This window comes from Lissotriton vulgaris, chromosome 9 (genome assembly GCF_964263255.1).
Source record: "Lissotriton vulgaris chromosome 9, aLisVul1.2, whole genome shotgun sequence".
Taxonomy (NCBI): Eukaryota; Metazoa; Chordata; class Amphibia; order Caudata; family Salamandridae; genus Lissotriton; species Lissotriton vulgaris.
In genome coordinates this window covers 478811479-478834861 of record NC_141697.1, presented here as the reverse complement: position 1 = coordinate 478834861, position 23383 = coordinate 478811479, and the positions used below count along the sequence as shown (strand labels likewise).

At 41.2% G+C, this 23383-nt stretch overlaps 1 protein-coding gene across 1 annotated transcript in view; it reads left to right on the top strand.

The window, feature by feature from the left end:
* The window catches only part of SYNE2 (spectrin repeat containing nuclear envelope protein 2), a 1750628-nt gene that overhangs the window by 57561 nt on the left and 1669684 nt on the right, over positions 1–23383 (top strand). The window contains exon 2 of the mRNA XM_086937933.1: positions 8153–8272. Coding sequence (XP_086794059.1) covers positions 8188–8272 — 85 coding nt within the window. The 5' untranslated portion in view covers positions 8153–8187. The remainder of the gene's footprint in view (positions 1–8152; positions 8273–23383) is intronic.

The following is a 23383-nucleotide window of genomic DNA, read 5'->3' as shown; positions in this document are numbered from 1 at the left end:
GTGGGCAAGTACACATCCTTGGCATACTCCTCATTTAACTTTAAATGGTAGTGTGCACTCGCCGCCTTTTCGAAACCTAACCGAGGCTGATAGATCAAGGTAATGGAGTCTTAGGAAAGTGACCAAGCGTTTCTCTAGGCCCAGGGATACCAGGCTAGCCCATAATTAGGACCTGTTGACGCAATCAAATGCGCTTGACAGGTCCATAATTGCTATTTTATATTTAGCCACCATAAGGTGCCTATTAAAACAGCTTTCTTGTCCTCAAGTAAGCTGTAATGGCTATTAAAAGTATGTGTTCACATTAAGGTAGCTGTTTTGCAAATCTCTGTAATTGAACCATTCCTCACTCAGGTAACTCTAGACACTTACTTCTTGTAGAGTGTGCCCTAGCTCTATCTGGGAAAGGCTTGTTAGCTATTTGATAATAAGAGGTTCAGGTGGAGGGAGGAGGGAGGGGTGAATGGAGAGTACAGCACTGGTTTCTGGGGCATGGGAAGTCACATAGTGTCCTGCTGTGATTCAAGATGTTCTGTCCTATTCAAGATGGCTGCCGCTAATCAGCCTTCGCGTGTAGTCCAGCCATCACTATCCCAATGTAAAAGGCATTAGTAAGAACTACTTCTGGTCCCCAGGAAGCACAGATAGTATAAAAACATGGTCCCTGCTACAGGCGCTGTGTTCTAGTTCCTCATATACAGGTTTGGTTCCTGAAATTCTTCAGCCTGGTTGTTTTTCTGTATTCTTTTTGCCGCATTGCTTTCCCGTTTGCCTACCTGATTAGTATCAGTCTCCAGAGCCACTAAACATGCTTTTCATTTATTTTATTGATGCATGTGCCCTATACCCGTTTCCTCTATGATACAGTTCCTGGTTTGTTCCTCTCCATTTCATTGTGTTTTCATCGCACCCTCTTTGACTCTCTTCCTGTTTTCTCATGGCCTAATCCCTCAAATAGCCCTGAGAGACTTTTATTATATTTGATTGCAGGGTGTGTTAGGATGCAGGGAGCTTGGAGCTTCCCACATTTATTCTTCAAGCCATGGTAGTATTTTTTTTTAAGTACAACAGTTGTTGTAGTACACACCATGCTTTTGCCATTGTTAATAAACAAAAACCTCTCCTTCCTGATGAAATTGCTGAGCTAACTTGGCCACAAAAATAAAATCAGCATTATGCATTACGTTCTGCATAGTGCTCTATTTCATATGGTTCCTAGGCGTCTCCTTCCCAGTTTTCATTAATGCAGCTTCAGAGACCCTTTTATTTGTTCTGGAGTGCATATATCATAGGCCTATCATCAGATGGCAGTTCTGTGATCCAGGGACAGGTTATGTATAAGGGATCCCTAGTAATGGCCTGAGCTAATACAGGCTGCATTTGGAGAGTGCTGATTACATATTTTGAAGGGCGTGACCATTAGCTTTACCCATGCCAATTTCTCAATGAGCTCTCTTCTCCTGTTTAAATGTGGTTTGTCCTTTCTTTGCCAATGTCTGGAATGCTACTGTCCCCTTGAAGTGCATTTTCTTTAGCTCATTCTTTCCCGTATTCTGGATGTGTTCTTCATTTACTTTATCTTTTCAGCAGCCTTGTTTCCTGCTTTTGCCATGTTTTTGATGATCATGTAACTTTTGCATGCAACATTCTGGTTTTCCAATGTACCCCAAAGCCACAGAGGTGTGCAGCACTCCATGTCAGAAATTGAGATTTTCTAGTACACCAAAGGTCTGTAGACAGTTGGATTCCTAGGAACCTGTATTAGCATTAAGCAGCCACCCATCTTATTATTTCAAAATAGCATCCTGACTGAACCTGGCACGGTCTAAAGCCAACCAAGCTGACCTTCAGCTCCGCCCTGCTCACTGGGCCATGCACTGTAAACTCTTTAAGTGTTCTTCAAGCCCTCAGTCTTGCTCTACTAACCCCTGCACTCATTTGCCCCCGCCACCCTCTTCCCCCAGGGCCTATCCCCTCCTCCGTGCACCCCTCCGGCACTTCCTGTCCACTGGATCTCTACTTCATGTAAAGCCACTTCTTATAACCAGTCAGCTAAGCTCTACGTACCCTCTGACTCTGTCAGTACCTTGCATCCCCTGGCCTAAGGCCACACTCTGTGGCAGTGACATCGGCCGGAGGCGCCCATGGATGCTAGTAGATTTCTCTGCATATAGGTCCCAAAGAAATAATGACCGATAACATAGGCCCTGAGAACTCACATTATAGCCCTTAATCCTAACCGCAGATACATCTGGAGGATCCAAAACTCTTCGGAAGCTACCCTCACAGAGACACGACTGTCCATAAAATCTATTTTCCTAAAAGGGTCCTAATAGTGTCAACGCAGACACAGATAATGAAAACCCCCTGGTTTTAACTGTATGTATGCACCTGTCTGTTGTCCATTTACATGTTGGCCCTGAAGAAGGTGAAGCAAACTAAGCACATCACCGAAACGTACGTAGGCCGTACGCATCAGACACCCTCAGTTTAAATCAGAAATCAAAATCTGGAGAAGGAAAGGAAAGGAGCACTAAAAACTGCTAACCCTCAAAACAAAAAGGAAGAAATAAGATAACGGGGTCTAGCCATATTCTGAGGAGTCTATCGAAGGACACGATACATGTTCACTTTTTTTCACTGTTTTGTGTTATTGTCAGTAGTGTTAGAATAATGGGTATGAAAGTTTGAATTTGTATGAATGAAGGTATGAGTGAAAGTTATTTTATGTGTATTGCTTAGGGGTTTGTGTTTAGACATGATCCAACCATGCATTTTTTAATTATATATACATATGTTACCATGTCACTGTTTTGTAACTTTGATAAAATGATCACTAGAAAATGAAGAAAAAAATAATTTGTTATGCAAAAGATATAAAATAAATGAAAGAAATCAAATATACATTCCATGTCTTAATGAATTATCTCTTGTTCTTATGCAGCATCATAATTGTAACCTTGTAGAGACTTTAATGCTCAGATGTAAAGAAATATAGGTCAGTATAGAGGTTCCCCTCATTGTTTGTTATAGACTGTCACTCCCTCCTCTAGACCTTAAAGTATCACAGGGAGTCCCCATTCACCTAAGTTACACACTCTGCTACATATCCACAGGCTATATAACACTCTCTCAGCCACATGTAGACCAACACGCCACAGTGGCACAATCGCATAAATTTTTTCATCTTGCCTGGCTTACTTTTTTTCAGTGTCATGTACGTAAGAATTTTTTGGGTTTATTTTATTCTCCTTTTCAACAAATGTTTTTTTTATATTACTATTATGGGCCACTTCTTTTTCGCATTGTTCCACTTTTTTTTTTTTTTACTATAACTTTGCACCAGATATTGTACCTCCACCATCTTCCCTCTTATGTACATGAGGAGAACATTCCTGTCCTTGAAAGGTGGTGGAAGAATGGGTTTTATGCCTGAGTGGGTACATTAATTCAGGTTTGTGGCGGTGATGGATGGCCCATCTGACACTGCCTCGGACGTATGGGATGAGAACATCGAACGTGTAGCTTACCAGCCTTCCTTCAGGGAGTGGGACAGAGAATGTAGCTATACCACGCTGGGAGACCTTGGAGGGGGTTCAGACGGATGGAAACTGCTCCTGGCAGGCCTTTCTAGGACAGAAGGTCTAAGGATGTGATGAGGATACTTCCATAGCTATAACATTACGGTACTTTCACATATCTTTCTTCTAAATAAGTGTCCTGGGGTGCATGCTGACTTTTAGCTGATTATATTCCCACCAGGACTATCTCTATATTGCTATATGGAGATGTATAGAAAAGGGGGGTGCATACTGAGAAAGGAAGCGGGCTGTGGAGTGGACAAAGACTAGGAGTTGTCTGGAGGGGACATCATGGGGTTACACCACCACCACTACATTGAGATCTTTACATCGCCAACACAGCCACTACACTAGAGCCACTACTTCTCTGGTAAGTTTTCTACCATTTCAACAAGAGTCCCTGTATGGAGCATTACATTGCAGCTAAGTAATACTAATTATTAAAAAATGATGTTCTAATCTTTACCCTCAACTGTGTAGGTGTGTGTGTATATATGTTTGTGTATGTATGTGTATATGTGTATATATATATATATATATTTCCAAAGACGGAATGTCGACGCCGTGTCCTTTCTCTGCAGTCTTGTGGTTCACCCTGTCTCTCCCCAGCACAGCCTGGTGAAGGGTGCTCTGTCCTTGCATGATTACAGCCTGAAACATATGTGCGCAGAGTTTGTGCTTTATCCGTGAAAAGACAGGAGTAATTTCTATGAAATAAAAATTGTTTGTTTTCGTCAGGCTGACATAATTTTCTTTGCAGGTCCTCTACTTACGCTGAAGCTGCAACTCAGTGTGTGTTTCCGCTTTTATTTTAGATTTCTGGTATGGTGCTGTGCCGGCGACAGTTTGTTAGGCGTGATTTCGTCTAGAATTCTGTCTGAAGGGCTGTCTAGAACAGTGTTTGAAGGGCTGTGTAGAATACTGTGTGAAGGGATGTCTAGAACAATGTCTGAAGGGCTGTGTAGAATACTTTCTGAAGGTCTGTCAAGAACACTGTGTGAAGGGATGTCTAGAACAGTGTCTGAAGGGCTTTCTAGAATACTGTCTGAAGGGCTGTCTGAGATTTTCATGCAAGTCTTATAGTCTGAATTCAGCAGCGTAATAGGTCGGAATGTATGAAGCTCTGTGGTTATACTGTATAAGCAGATACCTATGTTATGCCATCTATTAATGTAATAACTGCACTTTCACAATTGCTTTGCAACTTCTTCTACTCTTAGAGCTGAGATTTTCATGAAAGTCTTATAGTCTGAATTCAGCACCTGAGCGTAATAGAATGGAATGTATGATGCTCTGTGGTTATACTGAATAAGCAGCTACCTATGTTATGCCATCTATTAATGTAATAACTGCACTTTCACAATTGCTTTATTAACCTTCCTGCTTTCTCAAATTTGCTTGAAAATGCACGATTTTTCTTCTTTTTTTCAAAATTTTCTTGGGGGGGGTTATCCCCCCAAACCCCCCTTTGGGGTTCGGGCTCGCTCGCTTCGCTCACTCGCTACAACGCCGTATGCAAAACAGTTTGCGCCCCACCACTTTCAAATGTCACCCACCGCCCCTGGGCAACAGTAGTGTAGGCAGGGGTGTAGCTTTGTCAGTAAGATTAAGGGAGTGTGAGCTTCAAATTTTCCAACAATCAGGCTGACATATAATCGTAAAATACTTTATATGACAAGCAGGGGGCTTGAGACAGTCCTAAGGGGCAGTTGAAAGGGAGAGGTATCCAGATTTGTAGGAGTACCAAGAGAGAAAACACAATATTCTGTAAAATAACTAACATATTTGAGGACTTTCAAAACCGAAAGGAAGAGACTGTGTGTGCATTTTTGTCTGTGAGTATGTAAAACTTCCTGGTGAAATCTGACAGACATCTCACCATCCCCGACTGAAAGCACCTGTACCCATCTATTTATCAGAAAATACATTTGTTGGGGTTTAACACAACCCTTCCCCCCCCCCCACTGCCCCCCCCTCTCCTGAAGCTAAGCCCCTGAGTGTAGGGTAGACAAAGAAATAAAAGCATGATGTTGAATAAAGACTAACCGTCTTGGTATTCACCAACCATGCATTCACAGCTCTAAAGGTGGGATCCTAAAAAAAACTTTGGGGCCCAGAACTTATCTTTTTACAAATTAAGAGGGGCAGGACACTTCATGCTGATTACAAGAACGCCTTCATGCTGAGGAAAAGGCTCTATAGACTAGTGGTTGGGTTCAGCGAGCTTGAGTGAAAATGGAAAAGGTTTCTAGACAAAAAGGTCGTCACTTGGCTATACCTACAATTTCCATGTTTTCAAAAATATGTCATTCGTAGCGCTGGTAGAGTGCTGAACCTCAATGTACCTTCTCCACCTCAAATACTCTCTCTGCACGGCCCGAATAAACTCCTGACACGTTCCCGCCTTTATTCACGTGGCCGAATTGTCACGCAGCGTATGCTGCCGAAAGTAATGGCGCATGTTTTATTTATGTGGAAACTGTTTTCGTTTTGCTCGGGGAATAAAAGCTGCGCAAGAGTAAATGAGGCCGTTTCAAATGCAACATGTCCTGCCCTTCTTTTTTCTAAACTTATATTTGGAGTCGATCCAAAATTATAAATAGACGAAGACCCAAGTTCATGAAGAATGCAACGAGCGCAGGCTGCTTTTTTATAAATAAATCCTGCTCGTCATGGAGTTGTTTTGACTGAGAGAAGACAGGACAACACACACGACTGAGAATATCAAAACCGAAAATACATCTTAGGCACTGGTTATGAGTGGGCTGCAACTCTCCAAACTGAGTGTAAACTCCTGTTAGTACAGAGGGACTGGGGCAGGGTTCACCAAGTATGTGGTTTTACACTGGAGAAGAAAAGGATCCTGACGCGAGGCTTACAGGAAGGGCAGAGTCACCTTGTTCAGCCCTTCAGAGGGTGAGGCCAGTGCTTATTTTGTAAAATAGTAAGTGCCAGGGCCCTGGTCAGGAGGCAACTGCAGCTTGCACCCCCCCATTGCCCCTGACATTGCTGACAATGGCGGAACCAGAACAACTACTAACCATCTCTCTCGCCTGTAAGTGCGACAGTTCAGATTATTCAATGACCCCAGAGCTAAAGGAATGACTGGAGAGGTAGGTATTAGTAATTTTTTTCATGTATATTGTATTCATAAACAACCATTGTTTTGCTCATTTCTAAATTAGATGAGCAACGCCAATATGTGGCCGTCTGTCATAAGTGTGGTGAGCACTTGAAACCAATTTTAGTGCTGGCGATGAGCCCCCGAAGCCACTGGCTCAAATTAAGTACAGTACAGTGAGGGTATTTCCAAGTTTTATGGTGCAGGGGAGCTGGTAACTCTTCTCGCACCATGATATCCTACGTATCCCAGACAGACTGTGAAATGACAAGTGGGACCTGGATTTACTGTACAAATTTCCACAAATATTTCCAGATTCATGCTGCGTTTCAGCAAATAACTTTCTCCTGCTTGGAGCAGGAGGAATCCATGCGTGGTAAACCCGAAGAATACCGGGTACAGAGTCACAGTTGGCGAAAATAGGAATAAGTTGCGCTTGAGATACGGCTCCACCCAACTGGTGATTTATACTCTAGGATGGACCACTTGCTAGGTGTCAACAATTGTTCTATATTTTTTTTTTGCAGTTTTATATAGCACAAACTCGACCCAAAGGTATGGTAGCGCTTTACACAAGCACCAGTTACATTCCACCAAGTCAGATTCATTTTTTAGGCACAGGGATATTAAGTGATTTGCCCAGAATCACAGGGCTTTGAGCCGGCACTGAGACTTCAACCCAGTTACCCAGTTCCATAGTCTGTAGCTCTGGACATAATGCCACATCCTCTACCCCATATCATTGCAACTTGCAAGGAGAAAGGAAATCCTCTTTCAGGCCCTCTCCTTTTTTGCAATTTCCAATAGTCCCAGTAGGCACTTTAGGAGGCAGATAGACTTTTCCACTTAAAGTACCTTTAAAGTATATTGTGGGCTTTTTTTGCCACCACAAAGCCTGAGATTTTGAAAATTGCAGACTTAGTGAAAGAGAAAGCACTTAGCCCACAGAGCCTAATAGTTGGAAAGATTTGGCAAAAAGAGGATTAACTGTGAATTGGATGAAGATTTGTTCTATTCCATAATCCTTATCATGTACCTTTCTAGTTCTTGAAGACTTCATGCGTTGATGATCACTTAAGGATTAATAAACTATATGTGACAATCCAAGAAATTAGTGAAATACGATGCAGGTAAATGGCAAACTGTATAGTATTTCACTATTCCTTGCCAGGGGCATTCACTCATGCCTTACAAGTTCACGTAAGATTTGGTAATTGTTTTGCACATACAGTCAGAGGATTTTGATAAAACTACTTCACCTCTAATATTTACTGTGAATGAATGCAAGGCTTCATATACATTGTACAGAGCCTCAGGCAAAGAAAAATAAAGGTGTGTCCACTTTGTTGTAAATAGTATAAAGAGGAACAAAATATATAGATATGTTAATTCAAGTTGGAAGAAAATGCAAACGCCTCATGGGAAATTCATGTTCAACTTTTATTTACAGTTGCGGCAGCAATAGATGTTGGCAGGTCCTTCAAGATGGCCTCCGACAAGGCGTCGTCCCCTCCGGCAGATGACGAGGAGCAAGGCACATATATCGATGATCGGCACCTGATGCTACAAGGTATGACGTGCGAGTTGCATATTCTGAAGAGTAAAAGTACAGTATTTTATTTTTTATAAAGAACCAACAGAAAACGATCAAGCACACCATCTCAGTTTAAGCAAAAAAAATCACTATGTATTTCATGCATTTTAGACAGGCAGTCCAAAAATGACCGGAAGTGAAATAAAAACAATGTTAAAACTTCTTGGGCCATATGTATGAACACATTTTCCCATAGACACAGAATGGGTAAAAACCCTTTGATACATCTGGCCCCTTATCTTTAAATAGATGACATTTTCAATTGTATTTTCATGTTGTTAAGTTAGAACATCTTTAACCATTGAGGACATCATCAGGAGTTTTCTGTTCTAGGGCCCTGTAACTCAGCCGCCTGGAGTTAAGGATACCCAAGGTACCTGTAGCACTGGTGTTGTTGGGGGAAGGTGAGGTAATATGCATTACAGATAGGGACCTTAAGATCCCCTGAGAAATTAGGATTTACTGGGGAATCAGTAACTCTGGGTATGCTTCTATTGGTAATTTATCATTTCTTCTCCGAGCTACACTAGTAGTCCCTGTCCGTGTGTCCTCTAAATGTCAGCAGCTCTTGTAATTCTAATGGGGAAAGTAACTCCTCCCTTCCTGGAGAAATAAGGCAGTCATTAGAATGAAACTGTGCATTGAATCAATGTTAATTGTTTCTGTTTAGCATGTGGACAGCTCAAATACCTTCCACACGAGAGTCAAGCACCTTTGACTTAGTTACGAGCAAATCACATTGTTTTGTAGCAGTCACCTGAAACTAGAGCAAAGTAGTATCAAAGCTGTAATGCCACTTGTCTATCCATACCAGCACATCACTGTTAATGAGGGAAATTCAAGCGATTTGCACCATTTTATACAATCTAGACCAGGCGTCGCTAACAGGTAGCTCAGGAGATACTGGTAGCTCGCTATTACCTTGCAAGTCAATTTCTGAAGTGCTGCCCAGCACATTACATAATTCAGAGGGCATAGCCATAATGAAGAAGGGAGCGCTACACATCTCCATATCCTTTTGGTAATCTTCAGTCAAATCAATATGGCGACATGCTTACAAACAAACGCACATGGTGACAGCCTGCAGTATCTGCAACACGACCACCTGCCACCACTCTGTTTCTCAAGACCACATGGAGACAAGTCTATTTTCAAGCCTCATTCTATCAGTCATACAATGTGTGTGAAAACTAGGACCCCAAAAGAAGTACTAGTTATAGCCAGACTGAAGTTGCCAGAGTATGCGACTGCCAAAGACACAGTGGACGTGTGTGCGAGAACCATACCTTAGCAACCCTGTAGCCCAGGTGATAAAAGGCTGGTTTCAGAGTAAAGACAGCTAATGAACCATTTTTGTTTTAGATGGTGGGAGTGGTGTGTGCGTTTATTTATGTCTATTTGTTTAAATATGTCTGTGTGTATATGTACACTTATGTTGCATTTACACATGTCTAGGGCATTGTGCTCCTTTTTGAAAGATATTGTCTATTTCTGGAAGCTGTTCATGCTGCAAGGAGACACCAAATGTATCTGGTGCCCCAATATAAGGGGTTAATTTCTGGCAAAATAACGTCTCTTTCTGACATAATGTTGGCACTGGCATAACAGTGATACAATGTAAAATATCATTGGACAAATCATGGCATAATGGCAACTATCATTGTGATGTTTTGAGTAAACTTGGCTGAAATGTGGCCATCTATCAGATAATTGTCACCGTCCTTGGAATAATAATGTACATGGCTGATATGATGTGGGGGTTCTTAGCATTATAGTGGGCATCAATGGCACAATTTTGTCCATGACATCATGGTGGGCATCCTTGGCATAATGTAGGCATGTTCGTATTATGGTGGGCGTCCTTGGCGTGTGATTGTAAATCCTGGGCAGGTGGAGCAGAATCTATGTGAATGATTTGTACAGGGGAAAATACAAGTTGGCGTTTGGAGACCATGCCTGAAATCAGATTTTCTTTTCAGCAAATTCAGTTTCTTTTCAGGAAAAGAGAAGGTGTTTTGAGTGTGTTTGATTCCTTGAGCATGCTAACCCAAAATAGAAAGTGCATATTTGATAGAAAACGTTGTATATTTACAAAATGTATTTGCTGATATTTTAAAGCAAAATGAACATCCAAAACATATTTAAGCTGCTCATTGAATGAAAGTTCATTCTGAAGTTGTAGAGATTTGTAGCATTTAGTGGGCACGTGCTGCTGCATTTTCCTTAGTCATATGAGGCACTTTATTATTATGAAGCTTTTCTTGACATTGTTGTTAGTAACTACCTATTCACTGGGGTGGTTGGTGTTCTACTGCAGCATTGAATTTTGCATATCTTCCTGCCAGAATATTGTATGCAGAAAATAGACTACCATAATACCATGATGGTAGAATAGACAGGTAAGTATTGTTTTTGTTCCATTCTGAACACCACATCTATCTTTAGAGTATGTAGATGTGGAGTTTAGAATAGTGACTATATATTTATCTATATATGTTTACCTTCATGTTATTGTATTAGTCAATATTCTTCAGATGATATTTTGACATTAATCAATATTGTGACATAAGGGTGGTCACTAATAGTAATCCTCCAACGTGTTGTCACTATTTTGACTATTCCTGATGTTGTTACTACAGTTTTAAAAGTCACGATAAGTTTGGGGCTATTTTTAATTGATCAGAAGTAGCTCTATTTATAGAAAAAGTTGGAGACCCCAGATCTAGATACTGTATTAGCTGGATTATTATTCAATATCAAATATGTCAGGGTCCCATAGCTTGTGGGTCTTGGGGAAATATTAAAAAAACGGCTCCAGGGCCATTTTTTAACCAAAAATAGAGGAAAACATCTAAGGGTATCCCATCGTCAGGGGATTTAAACGGGTCTAGTGAAATTGTTGTTCTGCAAACATCTCTACCAAGGTGCCTCTCACTTAACCCCTGAGGTTCCTGGTAATCTTTGGGCTCTGTTGTAGGCACAATTACTAAATTCTGCAACAGTGACTTTTTGGGGAGCCTAGTACTGTCTGCTAGTTTGTTGAAGAATTACCTAGCCATTTCAGTGTTACGTATCAGGTTTATATCCTTCATACCTTTGATTTTGGGTTTGTTTAACACTGTGTACGATAATACTTTGCTTGTCAACATTTTGAATATGATATTAATGGAGGACGATATTGCTTTCCTTGATTTTTTGACATGCAACGTGCCTGCCACCAATGCTGACTGTTATTTTCAGTTGTTTTAAAAAATATGTAATCTGTAATTGATGAATTTCAACAGCTGTTATTATTATGTTGTACTGTATTACTTGTAGCCTCAATAGAGGCCAATATCAGTTATTAGATGATCCATGTGGGAATTGTTGTTTCAGCACCAATTTTTGTATAATTTTCCCCATTTTTGGCCCGTTGCACATTTGAACTAGTTGCAGCATGTAACATGTCCACGGGTGTTCCCACATTACTTATAATCGGCTGGTAGCACTTGTTCCCGGCACATTGGGAATTAAAACTATATACTTATAATGGGGTTCTTTGCAGTGTGCACGATACACAATGCATTGTGGGATAAGTGCCCATGGTGCATGCAGAAGTGGTCCACACTTTACATTCTATCAACAAACATGCAATTAACCAAGTCAAACATAATTTTACAACAAATATGGCAGATACCTGGGAAGTAAGATGCAGAAGATTCTGAAATACTGATCTTCTAGAAATGAGGGTGAAACCAAACTGTCAAATGTTTAGGAAACCACTGTGGTTTTTAATGTTTTCTGTTCTGAATGGGTGTGCGTTATAGTTTACAGATCTGATGTTGGTTCATGCTGTTTTATTCGTTTTTTTATGGTGTCTTTTGCATTAAGTTTTTATCCGCTGAGATGATTGTAATTGATGAATAGGGTTTTTGCTGTTGCTGACTGTCAAAAAGCGATTTACTTTGTATACCTGTACTTTACAAGCAAAATGGTGTTACAATATCTATGGCTACCTTGTAATTCAATATGGTACCTGGCACATATTATGTTACATAACAACAGTGGTTTAACCGGTGTTGCTCACAGAAATCTACTCATTATTTTATATAAAGCTACATGTTATTTACTATGAAAGAACACAAGCATGCAGTAAATCAGTTTTACTACCATTTGTAGTTAAACATTGGGCGTAGCAAGAACAACTCAGTGTTTGTTGATAAATATAGTGTAATAGTGTACTAATTTCCATCATAAAAAGACACACACTTAATAATACAAAGTCTGGCTTAGTGCTCAGTGCTTTAAGTTGGGAGAAGAACAGTAGAGGCCTGCTATGTGATCATTTATTCTTGTTTTTACATTTCTTAATTTGTTTTAAGATATTTATATGTTCTTTTATGATTGTTTTTCACAATCGAATAAAGAGATTTTTGAAGATGATGATGAGTCAACGTTCCACTACTTTCTAAAGAACAGGTACAAGTGGAGAGGAGGATGTAATGAAAATCAACGGCAAATGAAGTATTCGATTTAGTGCAGTCTGTCAGTCTGTTTTACTTCAAGTGTGGTTGACAATGGCATTTTGGCCGTGGAGTTGCATGGATGAATGGGTCATAATCAGGAAATTAAATGTTTGAGGGGGCAATCCTAAAGCCATTAGAAGTGAAAACAAGTAATAAACAATAGATCACTGAGCTAAGAACATTTTTTTTGTATAAAATCAATGAAGACAAAAACAAAAAAGGGATACAGACCGTCTAAAATCTACCCATTATGTACTAATCCATTTTACCATACACCAGCCCTTAAGTCATGGTAAGGTATTGGCCAATTGCAATTCCAAATAAGGAACATAATTACTAGGATGATAAAGAATTTTGCTCAGGTTCACACAGTCTGATTAAATGGGTTGACCAGGGTTAGATTTGCTCTCTCCTGATTCTGAATTGGCAGCAAGAGGCAATTTTTTGTGAAATATGTGTTTATGGACAGATAACTTAAACTTAGGCAAAAGGAGGAACATGGAGAAAATGAAACATAGTGAAAAGGAATACACAGAGAAGGAGGCAGAATTAGAGGAAGTTTTGAGAGAGTGTCTACAAAAGACGATGTGAAAAAATAATTGAATGTGTGAGAGAGGGGACGTAATATAAAAGGAGATAAAGGATGGTAGGCAGGAATAGAAATAGGGGAAGCGAGTGGTTACACAGAAGTTAAAGAGAGCCATTGAAGCCCACTAGGGCAAACACAAGTGTAAGACAAGAATGGGAGAAAGATTGTCCAGAGAGACCTACCAAAAGCCTGAATTAGGGACAGAGATAGACATAAATCAAGTCAGTGCAGTGCTTAATTTGTAAAAGAGTAAATGCCGGGGCCTAAGGTTTTGCTCAACTGGTGCTGAATGATGTGGGTGTCAAATACCAAGGTGCCTAGTCATGATTTCATGTCATGCCTCACATGTGTGTTCCTTAATCACACTCCTGATTTCTCCCTTTGTCATTGATTACCCATCTTTTTCTTCCTTCGTCTTTCCCACTTTTCTTCCTTTCTGTCTTATGTGCTGGGTCAAAGCCTGGTGATGAAAAATAAGTCCCGGTCTCCAAACATGAGTGTTGGTGCACCCAACCTCATCTCCTGGCTCATATTAAGCACTGAGTCAGTGTAAGAAAACAACAGAATATGTGAGAGTTGTGCATAAATAGACTATAAAGAGAACACATGCATTGTCTTAATCTTACACGTAGCGGCTCGTTTAGAGGTCAACAGGGTGCTAAACACAATCACAACTCATTTTTGCAACTGTTTTATGTTCTACAATAATTCTGAGTGCAGCGCTAATTGAGTTTACTCAGGTTTTGATCTGGAGTACACAAACTACTTGTACTTGTGTTGAAATTGAGATGCACAGGCGGGTTGTTCAACAGTTGTTGGTGACACTCGTACAGTTGGTAGGGGCCAGGCACAAATGTTTGTGGCATTACTTGAAAAGGCAGGCTCTTGTTTGAAACAAGAGTTTTTGCTGACACTAGGTCAGGTGGAAGGGGTCAGACTCAATCATACGTTTTGGCAACACTTTCACAAACCTGATGTGCCAGATGATAACAGGTTTTGACAACACTTTCACTCTTAGGAAGACATGTTTGGTGTTAGGTTAATGATTGATTGCGGGTTTTAAGATGCTGTGGGACTGGGTTTTCTGGTGCTTGTTAACATTAGTGAATAGAAAAAAAATATCAGCAGGACCAGTTTGGTGTGCTTTTATTTATTACATTTTAATCTATTGTTTAATTGGGTTGGGATTTTTCTTGTGTAGTGTTTTCCCTTTATTACTCTTTCAATACTGCTCTGTACCATGAGGTTGATCATGGGCTTATTTAGTGACTTACGTGATTCACACTGCCAAGGACTGTGAGATGGGCTTATTCCACCCACAACTAATACTCCAATTTCTTATACCCATGAAGCTGAAATTCAGAGTAAAGATAAGGTTGTGAACTTCCAACTAAATCACCCTTCCCTATGGAAGGTTAATCATGGTTGATTTTGGTGGGAGTAAGAGTGAGTAGTGTGATAATATATTCAGACTTCCATTTCCTAATCAGTAAAACCTATGAAACCTTTTAAATCTGGAGGTGGAATAGAATTGATGAATTAGAAATTGAATTTTTCTTGTGTAGTCTTTTTACTTTATTATTGTTTGTATACTGCATACATACTTTACACTTTGCCTCTAATTTAAGCCTGGCTGCTCTGTACCATGGTGTTGAGCACTGGTTTATTTAGTGACTAGTGTGCTTCACCCTGACAAGGACTGTGATTAATATTTGAGATGTGTTCATACCCCTCACAACTAATACTACGATTCTGTACACTCATGAAACTGATATTCAGAATGAAGACAAGGTTGTGAACTTCAACGAAGTTACCATATTCTATGCAAGGATAATCATGGCTGATTTTGTGGGATTAGGGGTGGGCAATCTGACAATAGCTTCAGCTTCAATATCCTAATCAGTGAAACCTGTTAACCCTTTTAAATCAAGAGGTGGAATAGAGTTGAGGGAGATGTATCTAGTTGCTTAAATTGAGGAAATGCGGTTACAATCAGAATGCCTTTCTTGACAAAAATATTGAACATGAAACCTTGGCACACAATTTTGAAGTATCTTAGATATCTGCAAGGTTTACCAATCCAATCTAAAAAAAGCAATCCAACAGCATAGGTCATAATTGCGGGTCTACAGTAAAATAGGATGTTTTTCAGCCATAGACAAAGCAGTAATAAAAAGTGTAATATCATTTGGTATTATATATGAACAATCATAACCAAGAACTGATGTATACTGGTTATGTTAAACAAAATACCATGAAGGAATAACAGCAGGAACTTTGCACATAAAAAGGTATTTCATATGTTTAAAATGATTAAAGTACTTAAAATAGCCCAAGCCTCCTAAGTGGAATGCCAATGACTCAATCATAGATTCAATTAAGGGTTCATCAGGTTGTAGGGAATGTACGCGATCTGATAACTCGCATCCAGCTCAAGAACTTGGCTACTGCGATTGCTTTTTCAGGTGATGGGTCAGTGCACAATATTCTCAATGCGTCGCTACTCCTTCTAGTACCCCGGTTCCTACAGATAGGCGCGAGCCACGTTTTACAGGGGCCAGCATAGGCAGGGCAGACAAACAGTATGTGGGCGTAAGATTCTTCCAAATCCTCGCATGAGGGGCATTTACTGTTGCCTGTTGTAGCCAATTTAGCAGTGTATGATTTTAACAGGAGAGAGCCCACTCTAAATTGAAAATACAATTTCCGGTCGAAGGGTTTGGATATTACGTCTCAATACTGTTCCAGACAAGGCCAGGGATTAACTGCTAAAAGCGTTGAACTATCACTTTTTCTGAGTGGTTTTGGGTCACCAATTCCCAGTATCTTTCCTTTATAATTTCGTTTGAGGGAAACTGGACACTCGATGGCTTTTCCCACAGATTGGGCAAGCCGATGTTGAGAAGGGAAGCTCTTATCTTGCGTAACTATCTCATTTTGTGGAAATGGTCTGCCTAATGTCTCTAAGTCCATCAGCATATGTTGCCAGTTCCAGTGTACACCAGATTTTGCACCAGTCCAAGTTGCTAGATCAGCCAATGCTTTCCTACCTAAGTCATACAACAATGGTAGCACTGGAGCGCTTTGTGGTAGACTAGTAATCTTTCGTAGAAGCCTATTTTCTTGATAGTTAAGTGGGTAAGATTCTTGAGACCCCAGAGTTATGCCCCATAGAGTACCGAGCTCACTTCTTTCATGTTGTAAATCTGTAACTGAGGATAACTCACAGGTAAGTAAAATAATTGACTTGTTCTAATGGCAACCTGTCTTAGAGTATGCCTTCTCTAAATGTTCTGTGCTGATTGAAAGTCATTACCTCGGTCTTACCTACATTAATTTCCAGTCCCCGTATAGAGCAAAACTACTCAAAGAGGAGCAATGCATGCTGTAGACCACTGGGGATTTTTAAGCTGATGAGCTTGTCATCAGTGAACATTAGAAGGGGATGGGCATTTTTTTGCCCGCTAAGACTGGCGCATCAGTGGGACGGCTGTTAAAAACTTAGCAATCACGTCAATGAAAAAAGAAAATAATGTGGGTGCCATAACACATCCTTGCCGCACACCCATCTCAATGGGAAAGGGATTAGTGATGTTCCCCTGCGAACCCCAGCGTATTTGTGCAAAGGTATCCTTGTGAAGGTGGGCTATGAAGGAGAACAGTTCTGAGTGCATCCTCAGCTCCTGCAACACAACCCAGAGTTTACTACGCAAGACCAGGTCAAAGGCTTACTTGAGGTTAAGAAAGGCAGCATACATGCTGCCCTTCTCTAAGACCATCTCCGCCAGTGTATTAAATTCAACTGCAAAAACCTGGTCAATGGTGCTAATATGATCCCGGAAGCCGGCCTGTAAAGGGGTAAGGATGTCCTGTGCATCTATCCACTCTTGGACATTGTCCAGGACCAATCGAGCTACCACCTTTTGAATGGAATCAATTAGGCTACTGGGCCTGTAATTTCTTGGGAGGGATTTGTCGCCTTTTTTGTACTGGGATAATCTCAGCCCCTCTCCAAAAATCAGGGACGGGGCACCAAGGGCAATCACGATTGCCAGTAGCATAATGTACCTACTCTATTTGATCTTATCGTAGAGGAAGATATCCGCCCATTTAAACCAGGTGCTCTCTCTCCCAGTAATTGCGCTAAGAGCAGCATTAATGTCAGCTAGAACAAAAGCCTTATTTGAATAATAAAAATGGGAGAGTGGCGAACATTAACCTCTTCAACATCCCTTGCATATTGTGATTCAAAGGGATTGACCCATAGGTCCTGAGCTACATAATTTTGTGGCTGCGATGGGCATTCACCCTCGCCCCATTTAACCAAATTCCAAAAGTGTTGGAAGTAATTTCTAGCACATGCCAATCTGAGATCCTGCCATCTATTTTCATCCCACAGTTTTTGAACCTTTTCCTGCACCCTCCTGTGCTTAGTCCTAGCGGGCCGTACTCTACTTGATTTTCCTGATCTAATTGCTTCCCCAAGATGTCTACATGCCAATTTGCATTCCTCGTTAAACCATTGGCACTGTTTCTTTTGTGAGGTTCTCTTTGCCCTGAGTGAAATAGGAATGCATTATGCAAAACACTTATTATGTAGTATGGTTATTGCCTCAACTGAGTCGAATTTAGTGAGGAGAGCCTCCATTTTGGCTGACATATGGTCAGTGTCCATGGCAATAATAGATAAGATATCAGGTTTCTGTAGAATCATTGCCCATTTAAATTGCCACGTCATTGGTAATTTCCAAGTCCAGGGTAATAAGTGAGTTATCAGGTTGTGTATGTTCGTATAGGTCCTGTAATTCAAAAGTCGAATATAGTGGGTTTTGGTCGCTCTCCAAACGATCCTGCACAGCCATATCTAAAAGGGCATGCCATCATTTTAAATTAATTAACAAATAGTCGATACGGCTTGTGTTATGGCCGTTATTAAAATGTATTAGCCCCATCACGGTCAGAAGCGGTTCTTCAATTTGTCACCCGTAGGCCTTTTTCTAAGCAAATAGCTTTAATTTGGATAGCCACATCTGTCCATCTTTTTGTTGGTGCTAATTCAAGACTTGGAATACCCCACTGAGCATCTCTACCCCCCGTAAAATCGTACTGCTCTCTACAAAAGGACTCAAAGGACGAGTTAAAGTTCCCTGCTACTATCACTAATGAGTCCGAAGATAGGTGATCTAAAAGATCATCGAGGGCGATTAAAACATCCGATCTCCTCCCCCCACTGAGCCCCCTAGCATATACATTATAAATGTTGATGTTACCGTACCGGCCCATCAGCAGCCGAATAGCAAGGATGTTGTTATTCTGTGTCTGGAGCTCCTGAATCTTATAGCTGATATCCTGTTGCACCCAAATTGTTAATCCCCTGGGATATGATAGTTTAAATACTCTAGGTGGTGTAAGGGGTCTACTAGCCATGTTATCTGAAATAGACAGATATCATTCTGTTCTATAAACATATTCCAGTCATTTCATTTCATTTCAAAACTTTATTCGATTCAATGCAAAGAATCATAAAAGTAGAAGTACATTTACAAAACACAGTAAAAATCCATTATGAAAGACAGTTTTACAGTTTATGGCACTATAAAAATTTGTTGGCAGGTAAAGTCACATAACCATATTATTACGTTCAATTAATCATCTCTGGGTAGTACATAATTCATTGAGCAAGGGTATTTTTAAGAACAAGTAAAATAAGTAGCAGAGAAAATCACGGTGCAGAAATATAAAGTGTACATATCAGGTGGTCTGATTCTTGGGGCAAAGTTTTAGCCATACCGTTTCCTAATCAGGAGTGATACGCGTATAAAGTTCAACATTGCACAACAGACTGTAGGGGATGACAGAGATATTAAGAAATCATAACCCTCTTTGTAATGGCGTAGTTGTTTTTCCTTGAGAATCGGTTTGATAAACCGGGTTCTCGGGTCTTTTGATAAACCGGGTTCTCGGGTCATATTCCAGTCAGGGAATGTGCCCTTGGACCTCAACTCAGCTATGTTTCATGACATTAACGCTAACCTAAGTGGAGTATCTGGAATTCTGTCAGCTCATTACACCCTGAGACAGTATTTCCTACAGAGTCCTGCGTACCCTCCTCTGGGAAGAGTGAAATAACTTGGTTTGTTGACCCTAAGGGTGGTAGGACTGATTCAGAGGGTACAACAGGCTCGCTGGCGGATGATTGCATCGTATGTTCCCCTGAGGTCGCCATCAAGTGAAGGTGACCTTCAATTGATCTCTCCTAGAGGTGATGTACTGTTGATGGGAGATATAGGATGGTCTAAGTTGGGATGTATAACCATTTCAGGGGGATTACATTTAAATTGAATGTTAGAGCGAGTGAGATTTTGGGTTTGGATATCAAAGTTCACAAGGTTCTCCGCCAGGTGGCGGTGTGAGAGTAACAAAGCAATATAATCTAAGGATGCCTTTGAAGATGAGTGTTTCTTAGCCCTGAGAATGTCGTCCCATATTAGGGACCGACAGCCCCTTACCTGGCAAATCTATTGGGTGCACTTGTTTAGGAAATATCCCTCGTCTTCTCTGTACAAGTTCCCAGATTGCTTTGGTACGTTCATCATGTACACAACATTACTCATATCTGATGTTCTAGCAGTACTACCCGGCACTCGAGGCATACCAGCCCAAGAGTAGTCAGGAATTATAGGAAAAGCGGATGCCAAAGTGGGGTGTGTGGATTGGCAGTGAGTTGTCACGCTTTTGAACACCCTATCAGGTTGAGTGTGTCCTATGCTGGCACATCTCATTTACGCATCCCTAACTGACCTATTTATGCTGCGCAATGCATGAGCATTGCTGTTAACAAGGGGCTGTTTTATGATACCCGTGTCCCATTGGGGGCTAGCACTAGACTTTGAATGCGCTCTCAGGGATGACTTTACCTTCTGCACTACTGAGTGAACCTTGCTTAGGGAGTCAGAAAGGCTACTGACAGAAGCTTTAAGGGTGCTAATTTCACTCATCAAATCAATTAGCTGCATGGAAACTGACCTTTGGAAAGGATATGCAGTGATCCTACTAGTTTGACCAACACTGCCCCTACTAGCTGTATCATTATGATCAATTTCGCCTGCTAGTACTTGGCCCTGAATGGTACAGTGAGTGCTACTCTCTGTGCCCACCCTATGTGCCTGGTTCCCAGTACTTGGGGGAATATCGACTGACTCTAGATGGTCTGACAGGGTAGATTATCTGTTGTTACAGGGGAAAACAGCCAGGACGTCCTGGGGGGCAGGTAAGGGGGTACTCCCATCATCAGAAGCTCACAGGGAGTGCATTTGAGGATTCAGGCAGTGGGATCCTGCTGCTTTTGAACATTTCTGGTATGCGCCCATTACATGTGTTACTGCACAAGGCCTGCGATGTACTACTCATAAGCAAGCTATCAGTGAGTGTTGTATAAAGAAGTCCCTAATTTCAGTTAGTAAGTTGTCTATTCTGTCCAATACTCTGCCCCCAGCTTCTGGGGTCATACACAAGCCTTTCTTTTTCCCCTTCTTTGCCTTCTTCTTATGACCATCGCCCATACCTCCCTCACAGGCTTTTCTCTTAACCATTTTAGCCTCAAGTGTATCTGTTAAGGGAAGGAAAAAATTAGTCTATCAGGTGACCATCAGGGACGACACCGATGGCAGATTAACCTTGGGATCTTTTGCTGCAATGTCAAGCACTCAACTTCACTACTTCTTTAGCCAAAGATAATAACAACAACCGGTTCAAGTTTACCTGGCCAAGGCGTGAAGATGTCCAGATGTCAGAGAGGTTGCCCAGCCTGGCCTCCTCCAGGCTATGACGGGTGAGGATCAACCTGCCCTCAGCCCGGGCGCGGCCCGGGTGTGGTCTGAGTGCGTCCGCAGGAATGCGGTGGCACTTTTAGTGCATTTTAGCTGCCCCTCCTCCTTGGCAAGACTGAGGGCTTCTGGGTCCTGTGGTCCCCGCTTGTCCTGGCGTGAAAAAGAGTGCAATGCAATCGGTGGCCACATTCTTTAAAAATAGCTAACAAATTTGTCTAAAATGACTTAGATTTACGTTATTTGGTAGAATTTATTGCTAAATGTCGAGACCTTCCCTTTCTGCATTCATGGCCATTTGGTGGTAATCCCAAAGGGAACTCTGCCCTTTATTGTTCATTAGCCACAACGTTTGAGAATTCTATTAAGTTACAAATAAATACATCCACAGCAGGATACAGATATTCTCAAACCACGGACCAGACACTGTGGAAAGAATGCAACAGTTGTATGACTTGAAAAACACCTGAAGGCAATGTATTTGTATTGAAGCTGCATTGCTAACTCGAGCCACGCCTTGCACATGGTAGATACTCGCCTGGCCTGTTTTAGTTCTGCCAGCGACCAGATCGCAGTGATAGTCAACTTGTGACCTTGGCAGTACAGCTCCAAGCGGAATATGTGATTTATAGATATTGCCGGAAGGTGCAGCTGAGCTCAGATCACCTCGTCAGCACATTCAGTCGGTTGTTTTACGGCGAACCCAGATGTCAGTGAAGGAAATTTATTTTTATGTAAAAAGGTTTTTTATTATTAAACTACAGCTCTAAATAAAAAACACAATGTATCTGTACCTTCACACATGTTTTTCGATCGCAAATCTACTGAGAAATGTAATTTTCAAAGAAGTTCCTGGATTTATAATCTCTGCTTTTATTTTCCTCTGTATTCCATAAGTTTGTCCAGCCCAACGACGACACCCTTTTGGGCATTATATGGACTTTATAAAATCTAACAACATTAATATGAAATAATTATCTTTCTAACTATGAATACACTTATGAAACCGTGTTGTGAATTTTGTTATTGGTTTGTTTTACATGTCTAATTTTCAATGAACATTGTTCACAGATGTTGAGGTGTTGTTTTTCAGGTATTCTCAGAGTAAGACTTACTTTTGTTGGAACATGGTGCGCTAAGTGCTTAACTCATAAAAGAAACATAAATGCACATAAGGATAATACGTCCGCTGCTGCTGAGTGCAGTTGGTTGCTGAATTCATGGCTGCCTTTTCTAGTTTCCACTTTATATCTCTTTCTTTCACCTCCTACACTTCTTTACATCATTCCTACAAATTGTTTTTAACCCCTGCTTCCAATCAAATACATTCTAGATAATGTTTTCTTCTCGCATTGCATCAGGAAACCTTTGTTTGGGTCTGCCAAGTTACAGCTTTAGATTTTTTCACCAGCCTCCTGCATTAAGAAACATCATGAATAGAAAGAACAACACCGTACATATATTCTCATATAGAGGGGTTTGGGCCAGCCCTCTTTATCCATTGACCTGTTCACCTGCGATTCACATTTTTTATCTGCCCAAGAAGGGCACATAGCAGGGGAAATGGGTTTGCCCTCTTATGCCACGGGCTTTCTTGCTCAGTGAGTCATGACGTTTTACCTGATCACATGTGCACATACGCCTAAAAAGAAAGGCACTTCAGTGTCAGGGTTGGTGGGCCAATTCTTTAATTAGCCAATTTTTTACCCTTTATTTCACTCACTTGTTTTTAAACTATGACTTCAGGTGAGTCGCGACTGGCACCACTAGAGAGTGGTGGGCGGGCAAATGGGCGGTGGGTGTGGGACACATTAAATAAAGAAAATAAGAAATAAAGAAATGTAAAAAAATACCTGCATGAACATCCTCCGCGCTCCGATCCGGTCTTTGTCTTCTCGTCTTCTCCTCCAGCGCGGGACCCTCAACAACTCCCCTAACCAATCCTGGTGCTGCTCTCATGATGCATGAGACCAGTACCAGCACCAGGATTGGAGGGAGTGGTCTCTCTCGCCGCCCCCGTGGACACTGGAGCCCTGCACTTGCTCTAACCCTGAGACAGCCGGCCAAAGGACATGCACACTTTGAAAAGGGCTCACGCGGCCCACCCTCCTCCCTGCTGCTACCATGCAAGCCCCTCCCCGCCCCGTTCTGACACTCGGTTTGGGAC